The sequence below is a fragment of the Falco peregrinus genome, chromosome 6 (assembly GCF_023634155.1).
Source record: "Falco peregrinus isolate bFalPer1 chromosome 6, bFalPer1.pri, whole genome shotgun sequence".
Classification (NCBI taxonomy): Eukaryota; Metazoa; Chordata; class Aves; order Falconiformes; family Falconidae; genus Falco; species Falco peregrinus.
Genome location: NC_073726.1, coordinates 36,495,829 through 36,518,315, shown reverse-complemented (window position 1 = coordinate 36,518,315; position 22,487 = coordinate 36,495,829). Strand labels below are relative to the sequence as shown.

The 22,487-nt window shown below is 37.7% G+C and overlaps 1 protein-coding gene across 3 annotated transcripts in view; it reads left to right on the top strand.

The window, feature by feature from the left end:
- The window catches only part of FRS2 (fibroblast growth factor receptor substrate 2), a 58,251-nt gene extending 38,244 nt beyond the window's left edge, over nucleotides 1-20,007 (top strand). For 2 of the 3 annotated variants that reach the window (XM_055807303.1, XM_055807302.1), the window contains 6 exons: nucleotides 948-1,053; nucleotides 3,638-3,729; nucleotides 5,559-5,745; nucleotides 8,865-9,023; nucleotides 9,947-10,110; nucleotides 12,476-20,007. In XM_055807303.1, coding sequence (XP_055663278.1) covers nucleotides 3,664-3,729; nucleotides 5,559-5,745; nucleotides 8,865-9,023; nucleotides 9,947-10,110; nucleotides 12,476-13,426 — 1,527 coding nt within the window. In that variant the 5' untranslated portion in view covers nucleotides 948-1,053; nucleotides 3,638-3,663 and the 3' untranslated portion in view covers nucleotides 13,427-20,007. Of the gene's footprint in view, nucleotides 1-945; nucleotides 1,054-3,637; nucleotides 3,730-5,558; nucleotides 5,746-8,864; nucleotides 9,024-9,946; nucleotides 10,111-12,475 lie in introns of those variants that run through there. The other variant, XM_005242058.4, reaches the window with a different exon arrangement.
- The last annotated feature ends 2,480 nt before the right edge of the window (nucleotides 20,008-22,487 follow it).

Sequence of the window (22,487 nt, the reverse complement as noted above, 5' to 3'; positions counted from 1 at the left end):
GACCTGAGATGAGTTTGGGACTACGTTACACTTGATATTATGCAAAAAAGAAGAGTGTTTTGCCTTCCCAAGATGCTTTTAATCCAGGTGCAAGGCAGAGGACAGCAGATGAATACAAAGAATTGAGGCAGTATCGATAAGCAGAGCTGCAATGGTCTCCAGTTTGCGTAGGCAACCTGCAAGACTTGATAAGAAAGACTAATAATAAAGTATTTTTCTGAGAGTTTAGCCCTTCTCTTGAGTTTTTAAGAAGGCGCGTCAAAGGAAATACCAAGTGCTCATTTGGCAATTTTAGAAACAGAGAATGGAAGGCTGCCAATTGTTAGCCTGATGGAAGCAGCAGTTGAGTTTTCAGTGTTAAATGTGAGCGGGTAGCTAGTTTGAGAATCATCCGAGGGGCGGGGAAGTGAAAGCAAGCAATTTATGGTGAATGGCATGTAGCAAGAATCATGGGGGGAGTAGAGAAAGTGTGATGTGTTAGCCATATAAGTCAGCATTTGTACATGTTCAGTAGGGTAAGCAAGAGGGAGTTAGTGGAGTTAGGCAGAGTTAAGCTGTATGTGTTCTTCTGTGTGTCTGCTGTGATTTGGTTCAGTATATGCTAAGGATAGCAGAAATTCACATCTGTCACTTCCCCACAGTAAACTGGGTAAAGAGTGAGGGGAGAATGAGTGGAGTCCTCAGTGTGACAGGCCACACTGCAGAAAGGGACACAAGATTATTTTTTTCCAAGACCCAGTTAAACACCGAAATGCTGAGGAAGGTCTAAGAGATCAGTCTCTTGTCTAAAACTCCACTTAAGAAGCATCCTAGCCATGAAGACCTCGCTTGACACGATACTGCCAAAATTTAAAAAATAAAATAAATAAAAAAGGTATCTGTTTTTGTTAGTTTACAAACTGGCATCTTAAACCCAAGAAAAATTACATTTCTATATACTCTTCTAGTTCTAGGTCAAATGATTAGTTCTGTGACAAGACAGCATGACACTTCGAGTATGACAGAAGCCCTGATGCTGCAGCAGAGGCTGGGAATATTAATGGCCAAATCTAGGTGAGTGCTTTTTAATTCTGCCAGTTCCATAGCTGTTTCATTTCTTCCTCATAGCCTTGGTTCACATCTCTTCTTTGAAGCAGCACTGCACTTCTTTGTTTTCTGAAGTATTAAGATTAAAATATATTAGAGACAAAATAACAAGCTTGTATGATTATTGATTATATAACCTTTCTTTGTTTTTTTTTTTGAGATACATTGCCTGTACCTTATACATCTTCATATACTACAGCTTTCTACTTGCAACTCTAGTGATTTTTCCCAAACTACTTTTCACTTAAGGTTTTTTTTTATTGTTTTTTGGGGTTTTTTTAAGTTTGTGGGCACCTGTCTGCACCAGATTTGATCAGTTATTTTACACTGAATGCAAAGAAAGTCATGTACTATAACAGCATGCCGCTATCTACTTCTGTTTCAACTGTGTCAAAATGTTTGGGGCTGTCTTAAGACTGGGCTTTGTGAAGTGTAAGCATCTGTGCCTAAAGGCTGCTGGAAGTGTCTTCAACCATGACTGCTGTATGGATGAGAGGTTGAAAACCTTTGCTGCAAATTTATATATTCATTGTTAATCTGTATTGCATCTATTGTCACCTGTTGCTCTCTTTTTAGCAGTGAATTCTCAGAATAATTAGTGTAGTATTGGTAGGTGAACAAGACCAACAGCTGAACGTTACTGTAGTGAGGCATTTTGGGGTGCCAGGGTAGAAAATTAGTAATCGGTGTTGTTACCTGTATCTTCCTTTCTAAACAAAACAGGCAGAATTTGTAAGAAAAAAACCCAGAGTGGTTAAAATAACAATGGGATCTATATGTGAAGACTATTAAAAGTAGTCTGTAATTGAGAGAGTGATTGGACTGATTAATAAAATTCATGACTGATCTTCACTGTGCAAAAACCCAGTTGTGTGTAGCATAGCTTCACTCTGCAACAGCAGAACCAAACAGCCAACCTTCCAGTTCGATGTTGAGTTGGGGAGAAAAAGCTCTGTCATGTTAACGCATGTTTTCATGTTATGCCTAGAAATTACACTGGAGAATCTGTGATTTTTGGCTGTATCTGGTGCTCTGCCTCTTTCTTACTGGATTAATCCAAGCCATGTTGTTACCCTTTCTGTTAAGTTCTCCATTTCAGCTCTGTACGGGTTTGGTGGCAGATCTGCACAGTCTTTAGGGTAGCAGTATCTCTTTTGGGTGGCTTTTCTGGCCAAGAAGAGGGGAAGAGTTAGCTGTTCTTCGTTGTATTATTTGCACCTTATTTCTCAGCAGACTAAAGTGCTACTTGGATACTACTGCTGCATGCTAATACAAACGCCTGTCTAGAAAGCAAGTCCCAGTTTTCTTAAGGTGACATCAGATTTTTGTCCCCTCTATTCAGGAAAAGTTATCAGCCAGTTCTGTCTTCCTTCTTCATGATTTCTAGTGTCATCTCTGTTATTGACTTACTAGCTCTCTTGCAAGGTTTTGCCCCACTTTTAATTGGTGTAGTGGAAATTCTGGGTTTTTTCAATGTAAAGATGATATAAATGGGTTAAGTTTTCTTTTGTCTGGCTTTTCTTGTATCTAAGAAATACAAGACTTACCACCCTCTGCAAGGTGGTAGAAGGAGGAAAAGCAAGTTGCGAGACTTGGTTCTATGACCATTTATCATACTGTTTTATGAAGGTTTTACTATATATACAAAAATCTTTAAATGAAAATATCAAAAATACCAAATACTTCTTTTTGGTTTCCTTAATTTCCTGCTGTTCTGTGTTAGTTGAGTATTTTATTGTTTTATAGTAAATGAAGTAGACTGTGTAACACAATTTAATCCAAACGGAACTTAATAGAAATAAAAACCCCAAGTTTTAAAATGTTTGTGTTGAATGTGGGTGGTTTTTTGTTGTTTTTTTTTTTTTTCCTTCCCTTGACTTCGCTTACATAGTTTTATGTACGGTGCTGTATGGGAAGTATTTAAAAGTGGAAGCACAGAGCCTCGATGCACAGCTGCCAGCACAGGGCTGCCTCCAGGCCTGGATCACCTCCACCCTCTGTTGCGAGCCAGCCCTGGAGCTGCTGAAGCCAGGGCAGCCTTTCAGGATTGCCATGGGGGCTCTTTGTGTTGCCCCTGCTTGGTAACCTCCGACAGCCCAGGGCTTGTATGGGCGTCACTACGGCTGTGCTCAGCAGTCTAAGCCGGGAAGTGCTCCTTTAGGCAGAACTGGGATCCGGATAGTTGCCTTGTGTAGAGGCCCTGGTTTAGGAGATGAGAATTGCACCCAGTAAGTTGTTGGTTTTTGTTTTCCCTCAAGCTGCTACCATGGGAATTAAGGTGACAAATCAAATAGGTCTGTTTGGTAGTAACCTCAAGCTGAATTATTGGTAGGGCTTTAACAACTTGGTGTTGCCGCTCTTTAATGCCAAATTCAAGTTAACTACTTAAATATTTGTAATATTTATGTTGATTTTTTTTTTTTTACTTATGACTGCAAAATTCATGATTATTAATCGTAATTTCAGAGAGCAACTTGTGTTGGGTTGTTTTGTCAATGATACTCTGTTTTCACTTCAACTAACTTTTATTTTTTTCACCCTCCTCCTTTAGAGATCACATGGTCTTCTAAAGAAGTCATGGGTAGCTGCTGTAGCTGTCCAGATAAAGAAACTGTCCCAGATAACCATCGAAATAAGTTTAAGGTAAGCAACTGATGTGGTATACGGTGAATTCTTTTGTTGCTTTCTTGCAGAGTAGGTCTGTGATAGAAAAAAATTAAGTGAAAATAGGGTGAGCGTTATTGAATTGTTAAAACATTGCAGAGTTGCAGATCTCTGTGGCTACAGGTTTCTCTTGCCCCTTTGAGAAATCCTCTGTTACCAGCAGTGACAGGAATTCCCTAGACAGGGTGGGCTCTTTTCTGACAGTTTTGATGTTCAGGAAGGAGAAGAAGCCCCATGCTTTTGATCCATCTCCGTTTCAGTTGGTGGGGCCCAAGTAAGTGTTGTTGCCTCTGGGAAGTTATGGAAGTTAGGGAGAGAGTTGTAAGCATAAGGGGAGAGCTACTGGAGAAATGTGATTATGAACCTGCATGCAGGGTCAGCAATAGAGGGTTTTAGGGGTGCTGATATTACTTGAAGATCACTACTGATCATAGCACTTTAAGATATTTTGTTCTTTGCTTGAAGGAATTTTATTTATAAATGTGCTTCTGTCCCTTATATCCCTGGAATTTGTAAGCTTGTGAACACTTGTTCATGTGCTTAATATGCTTAACATGAAGCTGCCGAAGTCAGTGACTAAGTAAACATGCCTTTGCATAGTCACACAAGTCAGATTTGCTTCTGTGCTCCAAACTGTCTCTGTGTGTTGGCAAAAGAATGTAATGCTTCCATAGTGAAAAATGATTCATGTGTTGCCTTAGGGCAACACTGAAATGAGCTTCAAAGCTATGGGAATTTCTGGAAATGTTTAATATTATCAGTACAAAAAGCTGAAGGATAAAATATTTTTCTGTTTTCTTGGGTTTTATAAATTTGACATCATTTCATGTAACTAGTTCCTATTTTTCTCCTTTTAGAATTTCTCTATTGTTTGTGTGGGTCGCTGATTTAGCAGTGGGGGGTAGAAGATGAAAGAATGTAATTTGCAAAATGAAGAAAGTTGGCATAAGCCTCAGTGACAGATGAAACTATTCCTATTCTTTTCAGTTGACTGGATTTCAAGTTGAAAATGTCTCTTTAAGGATTAACGTTAATTGACACCATAGGGAAGATTTTTTGGTAGCCTTTTTATTGAGTAAGAAGGAATCCCACTAAAAGCAGCAATGGGAGATAACATACATGCAGAGGAAAATACAGTGTCCAAATTCCATAAAGGATGCAGATGGCCTCAAACTGGTTTAAAAGCAGAAAGAATTAGGGTTGAAGCTTTACACGTGCTTTCATGCAGGATAACCATAGGTTATTTGAATTATTTGTTGACTTTGAAAAGGCAGGAAAAAAAAAAATCTAAAACACTCTGGTCACAGTGCAAGGCTATACGTGTATGTGAAGGAAGCTTTATCTTGGAGCCCCTTATCCTTTTTCATTCCTTTTTCCAGCTGTAAGTGGTGTTATATGACAAAGCAAATATTATTTTTTTTAGAAATGGGACTCAAAGATTCCATTATCTGAGGTATGCCTTATCTGTGTGGAAATACTAGAATAAGTACATAAAGCCAGTTAACAAAAAATAAATTACACATCTCTTCTATTTTAACTTTCTCCTCAGATCTTACAATATTGTTGTGCAGTCTCATTCATATTGCTTCTAAATATGTATTATTTTAATTCCGGCTTTGAGGAGCAAAGGAACTGGTTTGAGTGGTTTGGTGTTTTTTTGAGTTTGTTTTTTTATTTATTTTTACCTCAAGGATTGTAACTAATATGACAGAGCAGATGAAGTGCATCAGTGAAACATGAAGATTATTAGTAGTGGTATTGGTGCTCAAAGAGTACTTACCTAGTGCTATTTAACTTCCTTTTTGTAGGTTATTAACGTGGATGATGATGGTAATGAACTGGGTTCTGGCATAATGGAACTTACAGATACAGAACTAATTTTGTACACCCGTAAAAGGGACTCTGTAAAATGGCACTACCTCTGTCTCCGTCGCTATGGCTATGACTCAAATCTTTTCTCTTTTGAAAGTGGCCGAAGGTGTCAAACTGGACAAGGTATGTGGAATTTTTGTATATAAAACTTTTTGGAAATTTATTTGCTATTGGAAGACAATTTTGTTTAAAAAACCTATATTCACCTGTCCCTTGGCAAAGGTTATAAAGGCTGTGGTTTTATATGTGAATGTGGTTTCTGGAAATAAAGTTACCTTATGAGGAGTGGTCTTATGGTAAAATGAGGATTTGAGTTGCACATAGTTTTTGGCATTTTAGGTCTGGAGCACTTCATGCTTGTATGTGTGGATACTTCTGGTCATCTTGGGAGGTGGTTTTGACAGGGAAATGCTCCTGCCTCAGAGGCTGACTTGCCTTTCAGGAAGGGGCAGTGAAACCTGGAACTGTGGAGGAATCTCTTAGGAATTCAAAGAATTCTCTATTTGTAGATTTTAAAAGATTGGAGCACTGATATGAAATGGGTATTCCTGTCCTATTATTGTCTTCAGTAACACAATCATATTTCATCCTCTTTCTAAAACAAATGTCAATTTCATTTATATCAGTGACATCTTTCTCAAATTTTGACGCATTTTTGTATGAAGTGTGTAAACTTCAGCTATGCTTAGTTATTTTCTGTGTGGGTTTAATTGGAAAAAGATGGTTACCTTTCCAGTTCCCAGATCTTTCCTGCTTTGGCCAAGGTTGGCTCCCAGTGAGAAGATGCAGGCTTTTCTCTCTCTCTCTCTCTCTCTCTCTCTCCACTGCAGCAGTCCATCCTCAAGGGAATGGCTGTTTTGGTTGAGGTCTCATTTTGCATCTTTCTATGGTGATGTAGTTGTGTGTACTTGGAATTCCTATGTATTTATACATTATGAAATTAAATTGCATTTTTATTTTCTTATAGATTTTTAGCATTTACTAGTATTTTGATCAATAATTGTATTTAGCGGTTGAATGGTTTTTTTCAATCTCACTGTAAAAGATCAGGCAGATGAAAGAACTTGATCATAAACAAAGCTGATCAATCTTCATTGTCCAAGCAGAGGTAAGGGCAGGCAGTTTTGGTTTGGTTTGGGTTTTTAATCAGAGTTTAGAAGGTGTTCTCAGTTCATCTCCTAGTGAGAGATTGATATGTTTTCAAATGTTACCGTGTACTCAGTACTAAACTAAATTTTCAGACTTCTAAAGAAGAAAATAGTAAACTTTCTTTCGAAAAAAATCACTTTAATAGATTTTGCAGGTTTAATTTTCTTGTTCTAAACATATAAAATAGATGCTAATAAAATTCAGTTGAAAATACTGTTTTGAAGGTTCTTTTCCTATTAACAAGTCTGCAAAATTTTCCACCAAGTCTAATTGACTACTCTGCTTCCCTCTTAATTATTTTTTCTTCATAGAGAAGATTCAGCAGGCTGTGTAAGCAGCAACCCTTTCCCTCCCTCTTTTGTTTCTTGCCTTCCTTACGTAATATTAAAATACTGTGAATATTGAGAAAAAAGAAATCCGGCAGAAAATGTTCTCTCTGTTGCTTTTTTGCAATGGAGCATTGTTCCTTAGACCTACGCTGGGTTTTGTGGGCACAAGTTGCAAAACTTTTGTCTTCACTTGGTGAGATGACAGAGAAGTTTTTCATTTGAGAATACCCTCAATACTGCCCAGCAACTTTTACTGATTGCATTAGTCAATATTGTTTGCGCTTTCCATTTAATCTCAAATTATATCTATTGAGAAGTTGTCTGAAGGCACTGATGGTGAAACACTGAGCTTGTGCTAGGTATTAAAAACCTTGAAAACATTTTCTAGGAGCACACTAATAGATAATTCAGCATAGAAAACTTTGAGGAGCTGGTGGTCATTATATATTGTGACACACATCACATAGTATTTAATGTGAATGTATTTAATAAAAGTCAAGATTTCATCAAGCTGTTTCTGCTTGCAGTTTCAGTGCCAATTTCTTCACCACATATTTTAAGGAATCAGCAATTTGGAAGCACTTTTTTAAAATAAAGGGTTAAAGGCATCTGAATTTCTCAGAAACATACTGGGAGCTTTTTAAAGCTTGTGAACCTTTTTTTTTTTTTTTCTTTTTTTTTTTGTCCATTAAGATTGAAGTTATCTAGTGTGAATCTTCAGAAATACACAAAAAATTAAACATGGACTATTGTACTTGAGCTGGATCATGGGTTGGGGAAATTCTGCCATGTGGAGCATTTCTGGTAGTTCTGATCTGTCACAGTTCTGTGTCCTTAAATAAATATATGATGATAGTAATTGTCAGTATGTGAACTTATTAACACTTAACAGAACTAGCTATATAGCTAGGTAGTTTTTCATAAAGAGTGTTTTAAGACTGTAATACTCACTTTAAAAAATGAGCACCTGCACCCACATTTAACAAGCATGTCAACTTTAACTTCATGCTTTCAATGGAAGAATAACCCAAAGCTGCGACTTTGCTGGTGAGGGTAAGTTGGGGCGCTCCCTGCTGTTTAAAGGCAAAGTGGCACAATACACACACAAAATACATGGTATTGCTGCTAACTTTGTGTTCTGTGTCTATCCTTTAGCCTAAAACAATTGGTTTGTTACTGTCTGTTTCACACAGTTTGTCTTAGTAGCTTATCATTTTAATCATCTTCAAGAAGCTAAGCTTTTTCCCAGTGTTTAAATCCTTCTTTCCTGTTGTGCAGGTATCTTATTTTTATGGTAATTTAATAGAAATCTGGTTTAAAAAAATATGACCTTGTAGCACCACAGCACTTTAATGTAGTGGGCTTTTTAAAAATTTATTTATTTAATAGGTATCCTTTTTATCAGCTTAAAAGAAAAAAAAAAACAACTTGCCCTGTTTTGTGGTTTGTTGGGTTTTTTGTTTGGTTGGGTTTTTTTACCCCTCATTTAGCACTCAAAACTTTAGTTTTGCTCTTAACTGAATCAGTTTTCTGTTCTAATTAAACTTTTGGTGCATGGGAATCTTATTCTTCTATTAGATAAACACTGTAAAGGTTCTCACAGTAATTTTGTGTGGTTTGGTGCAATGAAAATTTCTTAACATTTTTGCTTCTTTAACAGGTATTCATTACGTGGATTCCAGTTCTGTTTTTTGAAAGTTATGTACATTGTAAGGCATGTTTCTTACGTTAAAGGATTTTGATTTTTTTCTTGTGTATTTGTAGGAATCTTTGCCTTTAAATGTGCCCGTGCAGAAGAGCTGTTTAATATGTTGCAAGAGATAATGCAGAATAATAGCATAAATGTGGTAGAAGAACCAGTAGTAGAAAGGAATAATCATCAAACTGAGTTGGAAGCTCCAAGAACCCCTCGAACACCAACCAGTAAGTATGGTTATACTGTCAGATGACATAGCTGAATGTAATATGGTACTTAGCTAAAAATAGCATTTAATTTGCATTAAATCTTCAATAATTAAAAAGAAAACTAATTTAAACCTAAAGGGCTAATTACCAGTAATGCGTTCTCTTGAGGTACTTGCTGAAGATTCTCCTTTGAGAATCTTAAGTCTTGGGAGCAAAACTGCCGTAATCAGGTTCTCCAGGTTTAAGAAATAAGCTTTGGGAGCTTTGTTGTTGCATAAGAACATGCTTCAGTGAAGCAGTGTTCCTACGAACACTTATGATTACACCTATTGAATTGCATTACAATATATCACTATATTTTACTGATGCATTTCTGAGAAACGTGAGTGTTGGGCAATGTTCTGACCTTTTTGTTAAGGGAAAAAAGTAACGGTAATACCACATCTACAGTGGGTTTGTAATCTTTCTTTTGCCGTGAGTAGACGGATGGGTAGAGTGAAGTCCTTTCAGAAATACCAGAGGATTTTAGGTAATCTCAAGCAGGTGGCTTGATATTTGAAACTAGGAATTGCAGGTTATTGATGATTTCAGAGAAATGGAAGCTTCAGTACGTAAGTCCCTGTTTGTTAGGGAGACATGTTATTAATGGTGGGAAGAGAAGTTGGAGAGGGAGTTTACTGGCAGAACTGCAGTGTGTAATACACCTAGATTTCAATGGTTGCTTCAGACATGTTTCCCAGTAAATGCTGGGATGCTATACTCTGCAATTTGCTTTCCCTTTCCTTCCTCCCAGTAAAACTGAGTCTTGTGAATATGTAGTAAGTTTAAACATATTTTAATTTCTCTTTTGAAAAGTTAAAATTAAGATACAAAGCACCTTACTCATATACAGTAAAATGTTCTATTTTAATATGATCTTGCTTGTTTTCTAATTGAATCAGCTCCTGGATTCAATGCACAAAGTTTACCTAATGGCTACCCCAGATATCCATCTTTTGGAGATGCTTCATCACATCCTTCCAGCAGACATCCTTCTGTTGGAAGTGCACGTCTCCCCTCTGTTGGTGAAGAATCAACGCATCCTTTACTTGTAGCAGAGGAGCAAGTGAGTATTTTTTCCCCTCATATAACTTAGGTTCTACATTAGTTCACATTTTTCAAATGCTTGTTCTGTAGGCTTTTGTTTATGTTTTTCAGTATCAGGTGTAATGTATTTCTACTGTATGTTAACTACCTCTGAAAAGCGTTTGCTTTACATCTTTAAAATGATACTTTGTAGGATAGCTTGCTGAGGAGAAGTAACTGTTTTAAGTTGCTTTTCATATTTATATACAAGTATGTATTTGCGTATACTCTTTTCAAAAATTTCGGTAATTATTTTTAAATGCATAAATTGTACTTTATGAGAGATTCTGGTCAAAAACCTTCTTTACATGCAAAGTCTTCTATTTGGTGAATAGAGATCATGGAATGATTTAGGTTAGAAAGGGACCTCTAGAGTCCTGCAGGTCAAATTTTAGAATTAGAGGCTGCTGCACAGAACCTTGTCCTTTCATAATTTAAATACTCCAAACAAGGGGATTCCAGTGTCTGAGCCATGTGTTCCCATGTTTCACCACCTTTGTTAGGAAGGCATTTCTCCCTAACGGGTAATCAGACTTCTTTCCTGTTAAAGCTGGTATCCATTGCCCCTTAGCCTTTTGCTGAACATGTTCAGAAAGGGTCTGGCTCTGTCTTTTCATCTATTAGGTAGTTGAAAACAGCTATTAGGTGGTTTCCTGGCCTTCTGTTAAGACTGAATAAGGATGATGCTCCCAGCTTCTTGCATGTCACACGCTCTATCATGGCTCTCCACTGGACTTGCTCTGGTGTGGTGATGTCTGTCTTGCACTGGGGAGCGCAGATGCATTCTCACAAGTGCTGAGTTGACAGTAACAATCACTTTCCTTAACGTACTGGCTGTGCTTTTGCTGACACAAACCAGTGCATGTTTGGTTTGCATTGCTGCAGGGGCACACTGCAGATTCACATTCAGCTTATCATCCACCTGGACCCCCTCTACTTTTCTGCAAGGCTGTCTTCAAGTCAGTTGGTGCCTAGCCTGTACTGTCGGTGGTGTTCCATACCAGGCACTGGACTTTGCAATTGCTGTTGCTGAACTTCATGAGTTTTCCGTGATTTCAGTTCTCCGGGCTGCTGAGATCCCTCTTAGTGGAAACCCTACTGGTCTGGGATAGACTGAAAATTTCAGAGGGTGTGTTCTGTCTCATCATTCAGGATGCTGATGAAAATGTTAGTCAAGGTTAATAAAATGTATTGCGGTTTAGGAAGAACTCTTGTGTGTGATAAGAAACAGTGTTGGTAACTGGAGAAGGTAATCAGAGAAAAGTGCGGTGAACTGTCTTGTGGGAAGGGATTGGTTAGGAGCCCCCACAAAAGAGTCCCAAGTATTACTGTTGGAGTTATTGAAGAGTAAATGAGTTTTAAAAAATCAGTGTAGGAGTCAAGTGAGCTGTAAAGAACACTTCACCTTGTAGAGCTTGACAGAGAAGCTGGGAAGGCTGGATGGCTGCTGCTCTAAAATACTACTTTTGCTGCTTGGGTATCCAGACACAGAATTAAAATGTAGAGGAGGAATCCACTACTCCAGGCTTCCCCATTCAGCCTTGTGTTGATCCACTGTGGGAACTTGGAGGGATAACCTAGTGATGTATTCTTGCCTTTCTTAGTGACATCTGGCAGCCAACTCCTGCTCCTTTTTAGTTCTGAGTGCCATAGTTCATATAGAATTCTGTGTTTTTCTACTTGTTTCTAGTATTAGGAGGCTGTTGGGTCTTGAATAAAAAGAATGGACTGTTCTTTCAGTAGAACTAACTTCTCTTCTTATTGCTTGAGTAGTACACAAGACAAAATCGTGGGGGTTTTTTAGTGGTGGTTTGTTTGTTTGGATTTTTTTAATGAACAATAGATTTCCTTTGCAGCATGGAAATTACATAGATAATTTAGCCAAAGCAACTGTTGAACTGTTGGTCACTGTCATGGTAAGGGACAACAAGGTAGATGTCTCACTGATTTATCCAGGTGAACTAATGAGCTAAGTTGGAGCAGCCCAGTGTTGCCCTGACCACAGCAGAGCTGGAATAGAACTTGAAAAGCTGTAACTAGAGCACGACTGAGATAATTATTTTAATTTGATGTTTTAATGTAGGATGTAAATTCTGTTCTTTTGTTAGAGTAGCAGTAACAAAACCAACAGTAAAATTTCAGGTGAAAAAAAAACAAAACAAAAAAACAGAGCACAGTTCAACAAAATGATGACCTTTGCTCTTGAACAGCTGCTATCATGAGATTTGTTTTTTAAGTATTTTGATTAGAAAAGTGGGGAGTTAAGAAGGAAAGAAATTTGGGGTGGGGGGGAAAGCACAGAACAGCATTTGAATTTCCTTTGGTTTTTTTTCTTCCCCTTTTAGGTGCACACTTATGTCAACACTACTGGGGTACAAGAGGAAAGAAAAAACCGATCAAGTGTGCATGCGCCACTGGAATCAAAGCTTTCAAACACTGAAACAACTAAAGTGAAAGAAGATCAGATGTGTACTGATGACAGAGATGCTCAGGTTCTCCTGGAGCCTGAAGGAGTCAAGTTTGTTTTAGGACCAACACCTGTTCAAAGGCAGTTAATGGAAAGAGAAAAACTGGAGCAACTTGGGAGAGATCAAGTTAGCGGCAGCAGCACAAACAACACTGAATGGGACACTGGGTACGACAGTGATGAACGTAGGGAAACACCATCTGGTAATAAATTGGTGTATGAAAATATAAATAGGTTATCAATCCCTAGTGCCTCAGGGGTCAGGAGAGGTCGTTTGACATCAACCAGTACCTCAGACTCCCAGAACATTAACAACTCTGCTCAGAGGAGAACTGCGCTATTGAACTATGAGAACTTGCCATCCTTGCCTCCTGTTTGGGAAGCCCGCAAGATGAGTAGAGATGAAGATGACAGTTTAGGACCAAAGACCCCATCTCTGAATGGCTACCACAATAACCTAGATCCAATGCATAATTATGTCAATACAGAGAATGTAACAGTACCAGCAAGTGCTCATAAAGTAGAATTTACACGACGTCGGGACTGTACCCCAACAGTCTTTAACTTCGACATTAGGCGTCCAAGTTTAGAACACAGGCAGCTCAACTATATACAGGTTGACTTGGAAGGTGGTAGTGACTCCGACAACCCTCAGACTCCAAAAACCCCCACCACTCCACTTCCGCAAACTCCAACCAGGCGCACAGAGCTGTATGCTGTGATAGACATTGAAAGAACTGCTGCTATGTCAAGCTTGCAAAAAGCACTGCCCCGAGATGATGGTACTTCTAGGAAAACTAGACATAACAGTACTGACCTGCCTATGTGAGCCTGGGAAGCATTAAATCATTTGCACCTTTTGTGAAGTTTATAAAATTGAAGATGCAAGTACTTTGCATTTCTTAACACTAACGCCTTTTATAGACTAATAGAATTTTTTCTGCATACTTCATGTACTTGTCTAACTAAAGGGAATTAATGTAGAGCAAGTATTCATTTAGGTAACACTATTTCATTCTACAGTAGTAGTAACTAGTGCGTAGCAGCAGCGTCACCACCTTTCACAGTGCCTCTTTAAACTGATTAGAGTCTGAGTGATGTGCCAGTTTTGAATTTATAAATATTCTGGTCTGATGCCTATACTCATTAATGGCATTTATAACACTTTTTAAAGCCTGTTGATACGTGCATTATTAGCAGGTCAACCTAATCTTTCAAGATACATATTTTGCGTTCATTCCTCATTGAAGTGGCTCTTCCAGAATGAAATGTATGTAATGCATTAATTCATTCAGTTTGATGTACACAAGATATATTGGTTCATCTCAAGGGATATAAACACCACACCTTTTTTGTCTGTGTTGCTTTTGTTTTTTGTTTGTTGGGGGTTTGGGTTTTATTTTAAGACCACATGGGCAAGAAGGCCTGTAATTCCTGATAGTTTTCTTAACTTGTGAGATACTTGAGAGGGCACAAAGTTCGTTGATCACAGCTATAAACACATGTAAACCCAGCCTTAAGCTCCTTCCGCTAGAAGAGAATTCCGAGTGGCATATCAAGTTCCTTGTGAAATCTGACAGAATTTTAATCTCATTAGTGTTTTGGTTTTTTTCGGTGAAAGAATTCACAGGTTGGCTGTATGAATTAAGGCTCTTTTGTAATTTTGTAGTTCAGTGTGCCTTCCTTTCTTTGCATTTGTGCGTTTCTTTTTTATCTGTTCCATAATGTCTTGTTTTAAAAGTCAAAATTTTGTACATAACTTTAATTATCATTCAGGGTCATTTATGTGTTTGTCTTACTCTCTGCATTTGACAAAGAAAGACTCTTGAAGGTCAAATGGTTGTCTTTGTCCAGTGTTCTACTTTTACATGCCTGACAGAAATATCCCAGCTCTCTAGCAGCATGCATTATTGCACAACTGGTTTATTATGCAGCTATCGTCTTCCTCTAAAGCATTAGACGCAGGTTACACGGGAGGCAGGGTACTGGACTTGATAGTTCTTTATAGAAAATTGCACATTCTAGCAATGTGCATCCATAGTTGATAGTATACTTTTAATTTAGAAAGATATGTAATAAATTATCTGAAGGTAGTATTATCTATGAGCATACTTCTTTTCTTTTGCAGTTGGTGAATTTGATTACAACAATGGCTGCTCAGTGTTAAAGGTATATCCAGGTAGAATGTTTGTGGAATATGCTAGATGCACTCTTAGCAGGAGTTTTTGGGGTTGGCTTTGGTTTGGTTTTTTTCTAATGCGCAAGAATTGTAGAATTCTGGCAGTATTGCAGGTGCACCTTGATACTAGCAGCAGCAGTGATTACTCTCCAGACTGTGATTGCAAAGGAATTGACACTTATGTGAACTGGTGTGATGTAAAATAACCCTTGAACTGTGAGGAAAAACATGCAAGAAAAGCCATTTGGAGATCTGAAAAAAAATAAAGGTCTTCATGCAATATTTGAAGTTTTATTAAAAAAACCACAACAAACTACAATTATTTTCAGTCTTTATATTGGAGTGTATTCCTGTTGCTTTGTTAGCTTTTTCTGTGGTCTTCTCTCAGTTCAGTAGTGGCAGCAGTAGCAGCACCTGAAATACGTGTGTCTTGCCACACTGTTAAGGGATATCAGGCAACCTTTTCACTCTGACTTTCATTATTCTTTACAGACTGTACAGTACTGAAATACCAGATGCACAAAGAACATAATTTGCAGAAGTAAAAAATAGGAGTCATTGAAACCATTATGAGGAACTTAAATGAGATGAAAAAAACCCACCTCATTAATAATTTCACGGTCAACCTATGCATACTCTTGTGATAGACTCGTTGACTTGTGGGGAGACCTTGGTGCTCAAGAAAGTAATGACTACCTAGAGCTAGATGTTTTCCAGGTCTGCAGTGTTAGTGCTCCTTCACATCTTTGCCGTTGCCTCACCTTAGGCTATGGACCAGTCTTGGCCTGTACTGAAGATAAGTTACCAGGTGTTGCAAAATACTGGGTTAACGTGTGGTTCTTGTTCTTAGCTTACAGCTCACTTAAATTCGTGAGCAGAACTAATGTTTCAGCATGTGTTTCGAGGCAATTGTGTTTGATCTAGCTAGCTGCCTAGAAATATTTGGTCTCCACTGTATAGTATGGGTGTTTCAGAAATACTAATTAATTGGATCCTTAAAAGAGACCTATGAGGCAGGGAAGTTGACAACTAGGGAAACAGAGGCTTCAAGTAGGTCCCAAGTGACCTGCTGAAATTATACCAACCAACCATATCCCTCCTTAGTTTGTTGCGCTTTCCTGTGCATTTATCCTGAATAGTCTCAGATCATACAAGGCATAAGTAATTTTATGTTGTTGCAAGATTTACAGTACTACTTAGGCGGTGTTTTCTTAGCTCTGGTCCCCAAAATTGAGAACATACTGAAATTTCAACTTTCTGTAGCCTTAATTATATTGACAAGTGTGACAACATATTTTCCATATTTTTACCCTCTTAAATTTTACAGGCGGGAATATGCTTTCTCATTTTGTCTATGCTGCAAACATACCCGGTAGTCCCTGTTACCCATGCTACTCATCTTTAGCATTCCTTATTTTCTGCCCCTTGAAGTAGATGTAGTTGCAATGCACTTTACCCTTCAAGACTTGGTAAATATTTTTTTCAGTTCAGTCTCTTCTAAAGGCTGTGATGTTAGGTTTAGTATCTGTAATCCTGGATTCGGTTTTCAGCTGAGATCCCTCCGCAGTATTTAGATCATATTTATTTTGGGCCCACAGGTGTATAGACTGAGAAACTACAAGTATGCAATCATTTTCCTTAGTAACGTTAACGGAGACATGTTAAGTTTACATAAACTAGGTCCTGCAAAAATGGCAGCATCTCTGTCTGCTCTACTTTTTATCCATAACATGCAGTTGGCTGCTACCATTCAAGCTCGTCTGACAAGGGAAGCCTTTAACTGTAGGTATTCCTTTCATGCAGTGATTTGGGAAAGGCGTACATCAGTGTATCTTTCCATCAAGGAAACAGAGTTGATAAAAAAGATGAAACAGTGACCAAAAGTACATAATAAAGATTGTACCAGAAATAGAGTTAGTGAGAATTTAATCCATTGGTTATATCAGGAAAATAATTTTTTTCTCAAATTGATGTCAAGAGAAGGACCAGGTTTTTTGGTTTTGTGGTGTTTCTTGGTGGCTCCATGAAACACTATAAAAAAGACCATACTGAAAACCTTAACTCTCGTTAGAACATTTTTTGTTTCCCCCAATAAGTACATTTGGCATGACCGGGGTTGAATGTAATGGTGTGCATTCCTGTTCCTATTGAAGTCTGCAGGACTTTTATAGAAATATCCAGTGTTCAAATAGACATTTCATATCATAAAATGGTTAAACACCACACACACACACCCCTTCCCTCAGATGTTTGGATATTTGTACATGTGTTTACATCTCTGACTAGGGCTTGGGGTGTAAAAAGTGCCACAGAAAGGAGTAAGCTGTACAAAGTCCAAACCAGTGTCAAAACAGGGCTGTTTTTTTTGCAGATGACAGACCAGCAGTTGATTTTGCTGGTTTTACAACAGTGTGTATTGGCTCAAAATCTGGCTATCCTTGTTTTTATTTTATATTTAACCACTTCTCAATGAGACGGTCTGGAGAGAGATAGTCATTATTCACTGTCAGTGAAGGAAAATGCAAGTTCTGATTAATGTTAGTTACTACTTCGAGCATATAATGATGTATCCGATTTGGACCTCTAAAATACTCTAAGCAGTATTCTCTTCGTGTAAGGTGGGATCAATGGTGAAATTCCATTTCTGCACTGTAGTAATTTATTTAATGGCTGCAAATAAGATGAAACTAATTTAGTAGGAACTAATAGTGGACTTAAATCTTAAATTCTCCTATTTCCCCTAAAGAAGTTTGGTCCTTCAGTGTGATAGATAGAATTAGGTATTTTTTGAATTTAATGATAAGATCTTTCCCATCTTTTCCTTGAGGTAGCAATTCAGGCATTTATATTTGACAGTATTTACTTAATATAAACATAAGTTCATTTATCATATCTTTATTTTAAATTCATATACACTCCAAAAAAAAAAATCCAGAAGAAATTCCATCACAAAAAACTGCGTTAAGATGGAGTCAAGGTTGCTGATGTCCTTCTTACAGAGCATATACGAAAAAGACAGGAAGTCATGAGTTGAGGTTCTTTCACAATCGTTAGGAATTACTTCCTCTTTTGGACAAGATAAGTGAATACGAAAAGACAAACTTAGCAGCTGCAACTCTGACCATGTACACATTATTTCTTCTGATACTGTACTTTAAGTGTGTGACTAAGTCTGTCAGATGTCTTATGAGGCTATTACCCTAACACGGTGTTTACTCCAGATTAACGCAGTATTTTGTTTGGAAATAATGTAGGTCTACAGATAAAATACGAGAGACAAGTTACCTTAAAGTTGGTGAAACAAGTGTTGGACATTTCTCTATTTTTATATATTACAAAGGGCATTTTGAAATTTTTCTTGCAGTTTTATTGATTTAGTGTGGTAATATACATATATTGTGACAATGTTTTCTGCTATATCCATTACTTTGGTGTAATTCTATTTTATGTAGCAAATACGTGTATATACAAAAGAGATTATGTAAAAAATATGATTAAGAAATAGGCTTGAGCCCTTGAGAATAGGGACTGTCTTCCTCTGTGTCTGCAAAGTACTTAATGCCTTGGGGTGCCAGCCACAACTCCTGTCTGAGACCTGTGGTGACTGAATTGCCAAGCGATGAGCGTGGAGGAGCAGCTCCTCTGCTTTCCACGAGAAGCCTTAGTACAAAAGATGCCGTGAAGCTCACCTTGCCACTCCCTGGTGCTGGGGCTGTGCTGTACATGCTCTTTTCCAGCGCCACCTGCCAACAACCCAGAGAGCCCGGAGTCCGTGTGTCCTTTATGCCAGTCCTTCCCCTGGGCAGTAGGAAAGGAAGTCTGGGGTAGGAGCTTTGATGTCATCAGGGAATCTTCCTTGTTAGCAGGGTGATCCTTCCGGAGCTTGTTCGGGCCTCATGCAGTGTCCTTTGAAACCAAATGAATGATGCGTGTTGACTTCAGGGGCCACTGGATGTGCTCCTACAAGATCCGAGTTCTGCTGACATAACAGCTCTGTTACACCTGAGGACCTGGTTGGTCAAGTTCTTCAGGAATGGTTTAAAAATACTGTAAAAATATATTTAATTACATGTACTAAAAAAATTTCCTATTTGTTGTGGTCAGCGTTCAGATGACTATGTGAATTTTGATTTCTTAGTGATACTTGCATATATATTGCTTTAACTATTATGTATGAAAGAGGAAGTGATTCTAAAGTGTGAAAGATCAGGATTACACCTGCTTTTTAATGGTTATGTTATTTAGCAATGGATGTCAGCAAATTTAACTCCATATTAATGCAGTTTTTTTGCATTAGAATATGTGTGTATATCATACACCCACATTTTATATATAATACGTTATATATATTTGGTACTAACTTTGTATTTTCCCTGAAATTTTGCCAAATCTCGAACACAGATGTTCTCACTTGTAAGACTTTGGTACTTAATAACTGAATGTATAAGAAATGCTCTGGTATGAAAGTGTGTTGTATGATGTCCCACAACACAGAGGTCTCAACCAGCAGGCACGTTGCCTTTTTCACATCTTGCTTCATTGCAGCATCACCTTTCATCTCCTGAAAAACAGTCTGTTTAAACTGCAGACCTGCCATCGCAGTACTGCTGAATACCACACGCTAGCATGAAAGCTGACTGGTAGTAGTAAAAATACAATAGTCACCAGTGTGCCACAAATGCATTTATTAAATGCAGAAATAGACGTTTCTACAAAGGCCAAAATCTTATGTTGTATGTTCCTTTCTTGTCATTACATTGTATGATATTGTAAGATTATTGTATGTCCTAATTTGCATTATAAAATGTTTTTTCCTACTTAAAGGCATAAATATAGCAACTTTGTATAAAGGTAGCTTTCTAGATTTTTATTTCTTTTATATAAAAATGTCTAAACAGTGGGAGTACCATTGCCAAATTGTTTATAAAATTTCAGTTACTTTGCCCTGTTCAATGAATTTCTTTTTACAAACATTCCATGTTTCTTTTATGAAAAAAAGTGATATTATACTATGCAGAAAGAGTGTATTTTTATGCCATTCCACATTAATCTTAAAAAAAAATTCATGCCACTTGTTTTAAGCTGTCATCTTTGAGAAAGCTTACCAAATGTGCATTTTTTAAAAATCTATTATGTATTATGATAACATTTTCCCCCTTTACCAGTGCCAACTTCATTTGAAAAAAAAATAATTGTAGCATGGCAATAAACTATTGATTTTACATTGAAAATTGTCTGTGAGTTCCTTCAGTATTTCCCAGTGTTGGTGTCACTGGATTGTATTTCTTTCTTTAAATTGTTGCTTCAGCTACCTGTCTCCCTGCCTGTCCTCACCCTCCTTGTATTTGACTCATTACTTAGTGGTAAGAAAAAGAACCAACAAAACAAACCAGAACATGATGACCTGTAGTCTGTAAATTTTTCTCCAAGCCTTTGTTTTATTTCTACTAGTGTTCTGTCACATCTTTCTTATGTATGTAGACTTTTTTTTTTTTTTGGTGGTACTACTGTTGCTATCAACTACTGGCTGGTGAATCACATGGCAGCAATTTGAATGTGCTCTGTTCTCAGTTACTAAATGAGTAAGATTTCACAAAACCCAAATGGACGTTGTTAGCACAGTACTGATAAATTCAGAAAGGAAGTAATAAGAAAATACATGGTTGAAGTCCTGTCCAGGTGGCCTTTCCTCTGGAGACTGTAAAATATGGTGGTTGATTTATCATAATTCAGTATTTTCTCTTTTGTCCCTCCCAAGTCACTGTTTTATGGCATAATTTATGCCTAATACGCCATAATAAATGGCAAAATGAACAAAACTCCAGAAACATTGGGAGATGTTTTGTTTTCAGAACCTCTTAAGAAACACCATTATGTGGTCCTTGCACAATGTTGGTTAGAAAACTTATGAAATCTGAAAACTCAGTTCTCAAGAAGGTTTCCATATCTCTGGCCAACGGTTTTGCAGCTTTCCTAACAGGCATGGCAGCTTAGCAGTCCATTACACTTAATGTTTCCATACTAGCATGATACGGAGTTCAGCAGAAACTTTGGTTCTGTGTGCCTTCATTTCAAATGGACGAAAAGCTTCCCAGTAACGTTTGGTTGAAATACTTCAGTGCACCAGTTCTGATGTGACAGCAGATGAAATACATGCAGTTAAGAGAATTAATCGCTAGCAATGTTAAAACATCATGCAACTGATATAAGTGATTCCAATTAAAATATGCATGTGCCTTGCATTCTTGACCTAATGCTTTGTTATAAAATAAAATTTTGAAGCCAGCTGAAAATAGGTGGCATTTGAACAGCCAAGCATTAAAGAGCTGACCTTCCAGCCCTATGTGCCTAGTACTAGGATTTCCAATAATGATATAAACTGGCCTTGTTAAAATCCTGTACACAAACCACAATAATACATCTGTTAATTTTCAGTTGGGAGCACCTGAAGGGTTGAATTTTGTGAAGAGTCTGTGTTCTTTCCCTTCCTTCCTCAAACTCTTATGTGCTCAGAGGCTTAAGTGAATGGTTTCACTGAAGTTAAGGCTTAAAATAGATACTGTGATCGATGCCTGTATTATTGGTCCCAAAGAAACCAGGGAACATTTGCTGCTTTATTATTACTACATCATTAACACCTCGGCTGTAAACAGAAGGTCTCAGTCTGAATTAAAGCGCTATCAGTAGATACTGAGACATGTGGAGGTCTGAGAATTCATCCCTAAGCAACCAAGCCTGTGCAGTGCCCTCACCTCTGTTGTGCCGATGGCAATTAAGGTCACACTGTAAGAGGAGAAAAGAAAAAGTGCCTAATTTTTAATGTTTTTGTAAACACATATACTTTGTAAATCACCTCATCTCTTTCAAGGTCGTTTTCAATCTGCTGCTGGGTTCTTCCTGTTCTGGTGTTGCTACTTGTACACATTGTAACTCATAGCTTAGGGATAGTCAAAAGCCCCTTAAACCAAATTTATAAATTTGCTGTAGTAAGTTTTTCTATGAGCATTTGGTCTCCCGAAGGCCAGAACGCAGTTAATTGTCCAAGGCACTTTAAAATCTCTTTTTTCCCCAGCTCACACCGCAGTAGCAGCAAATGTGAATTAAAATTAATTTAGTTCAGCGCAAATCTTTATGAATGCTCTGAAATAAAAAGAGCTGACATTGTTTTAGTTGGGTTTTTACCCTTACATTTTCTACACAACTATGAGGAAAACTGAAGATGTTAAAATTTAGTTAGTACTCTAGTTTTCAAGACAATGTTAAGGGGGAGAAGATATCTCTCTGAAGAAAACAAAGTAAAATGCCCAAAGAACTCAAGAAAAAACACTAACCAGGTACTGATGTACTGAAAACCAGAGGTAGATGTGAAAGTCTGCAGAGTTTTAGTCATGGCTTTAGCTCTTTTTTGCTGTCTCCATTGGGATAGATACCCATCTTTGGCCAGTTTGAATCTAGAACAAACAGCTTTGTGTATATCCCACGAGGGTTGTATCTGGCAGCAAGGAGAGGAATACCAGCTGGAATTAATTCTTGAGGAACAAGTCATACAAACCAATTAACTTTTTTTATATGACCAGGTAACTAAATGGGCTTTTCGTGTGGAGGAAAAGCAGTGACAGAACAAGGCTTGGATGGGTTCTCACGTCTGCAAAGCTGCCAAGATAATAGTTACCAATTTTTTAATATTGAAATGAAGAGTGTATTGAGTAGG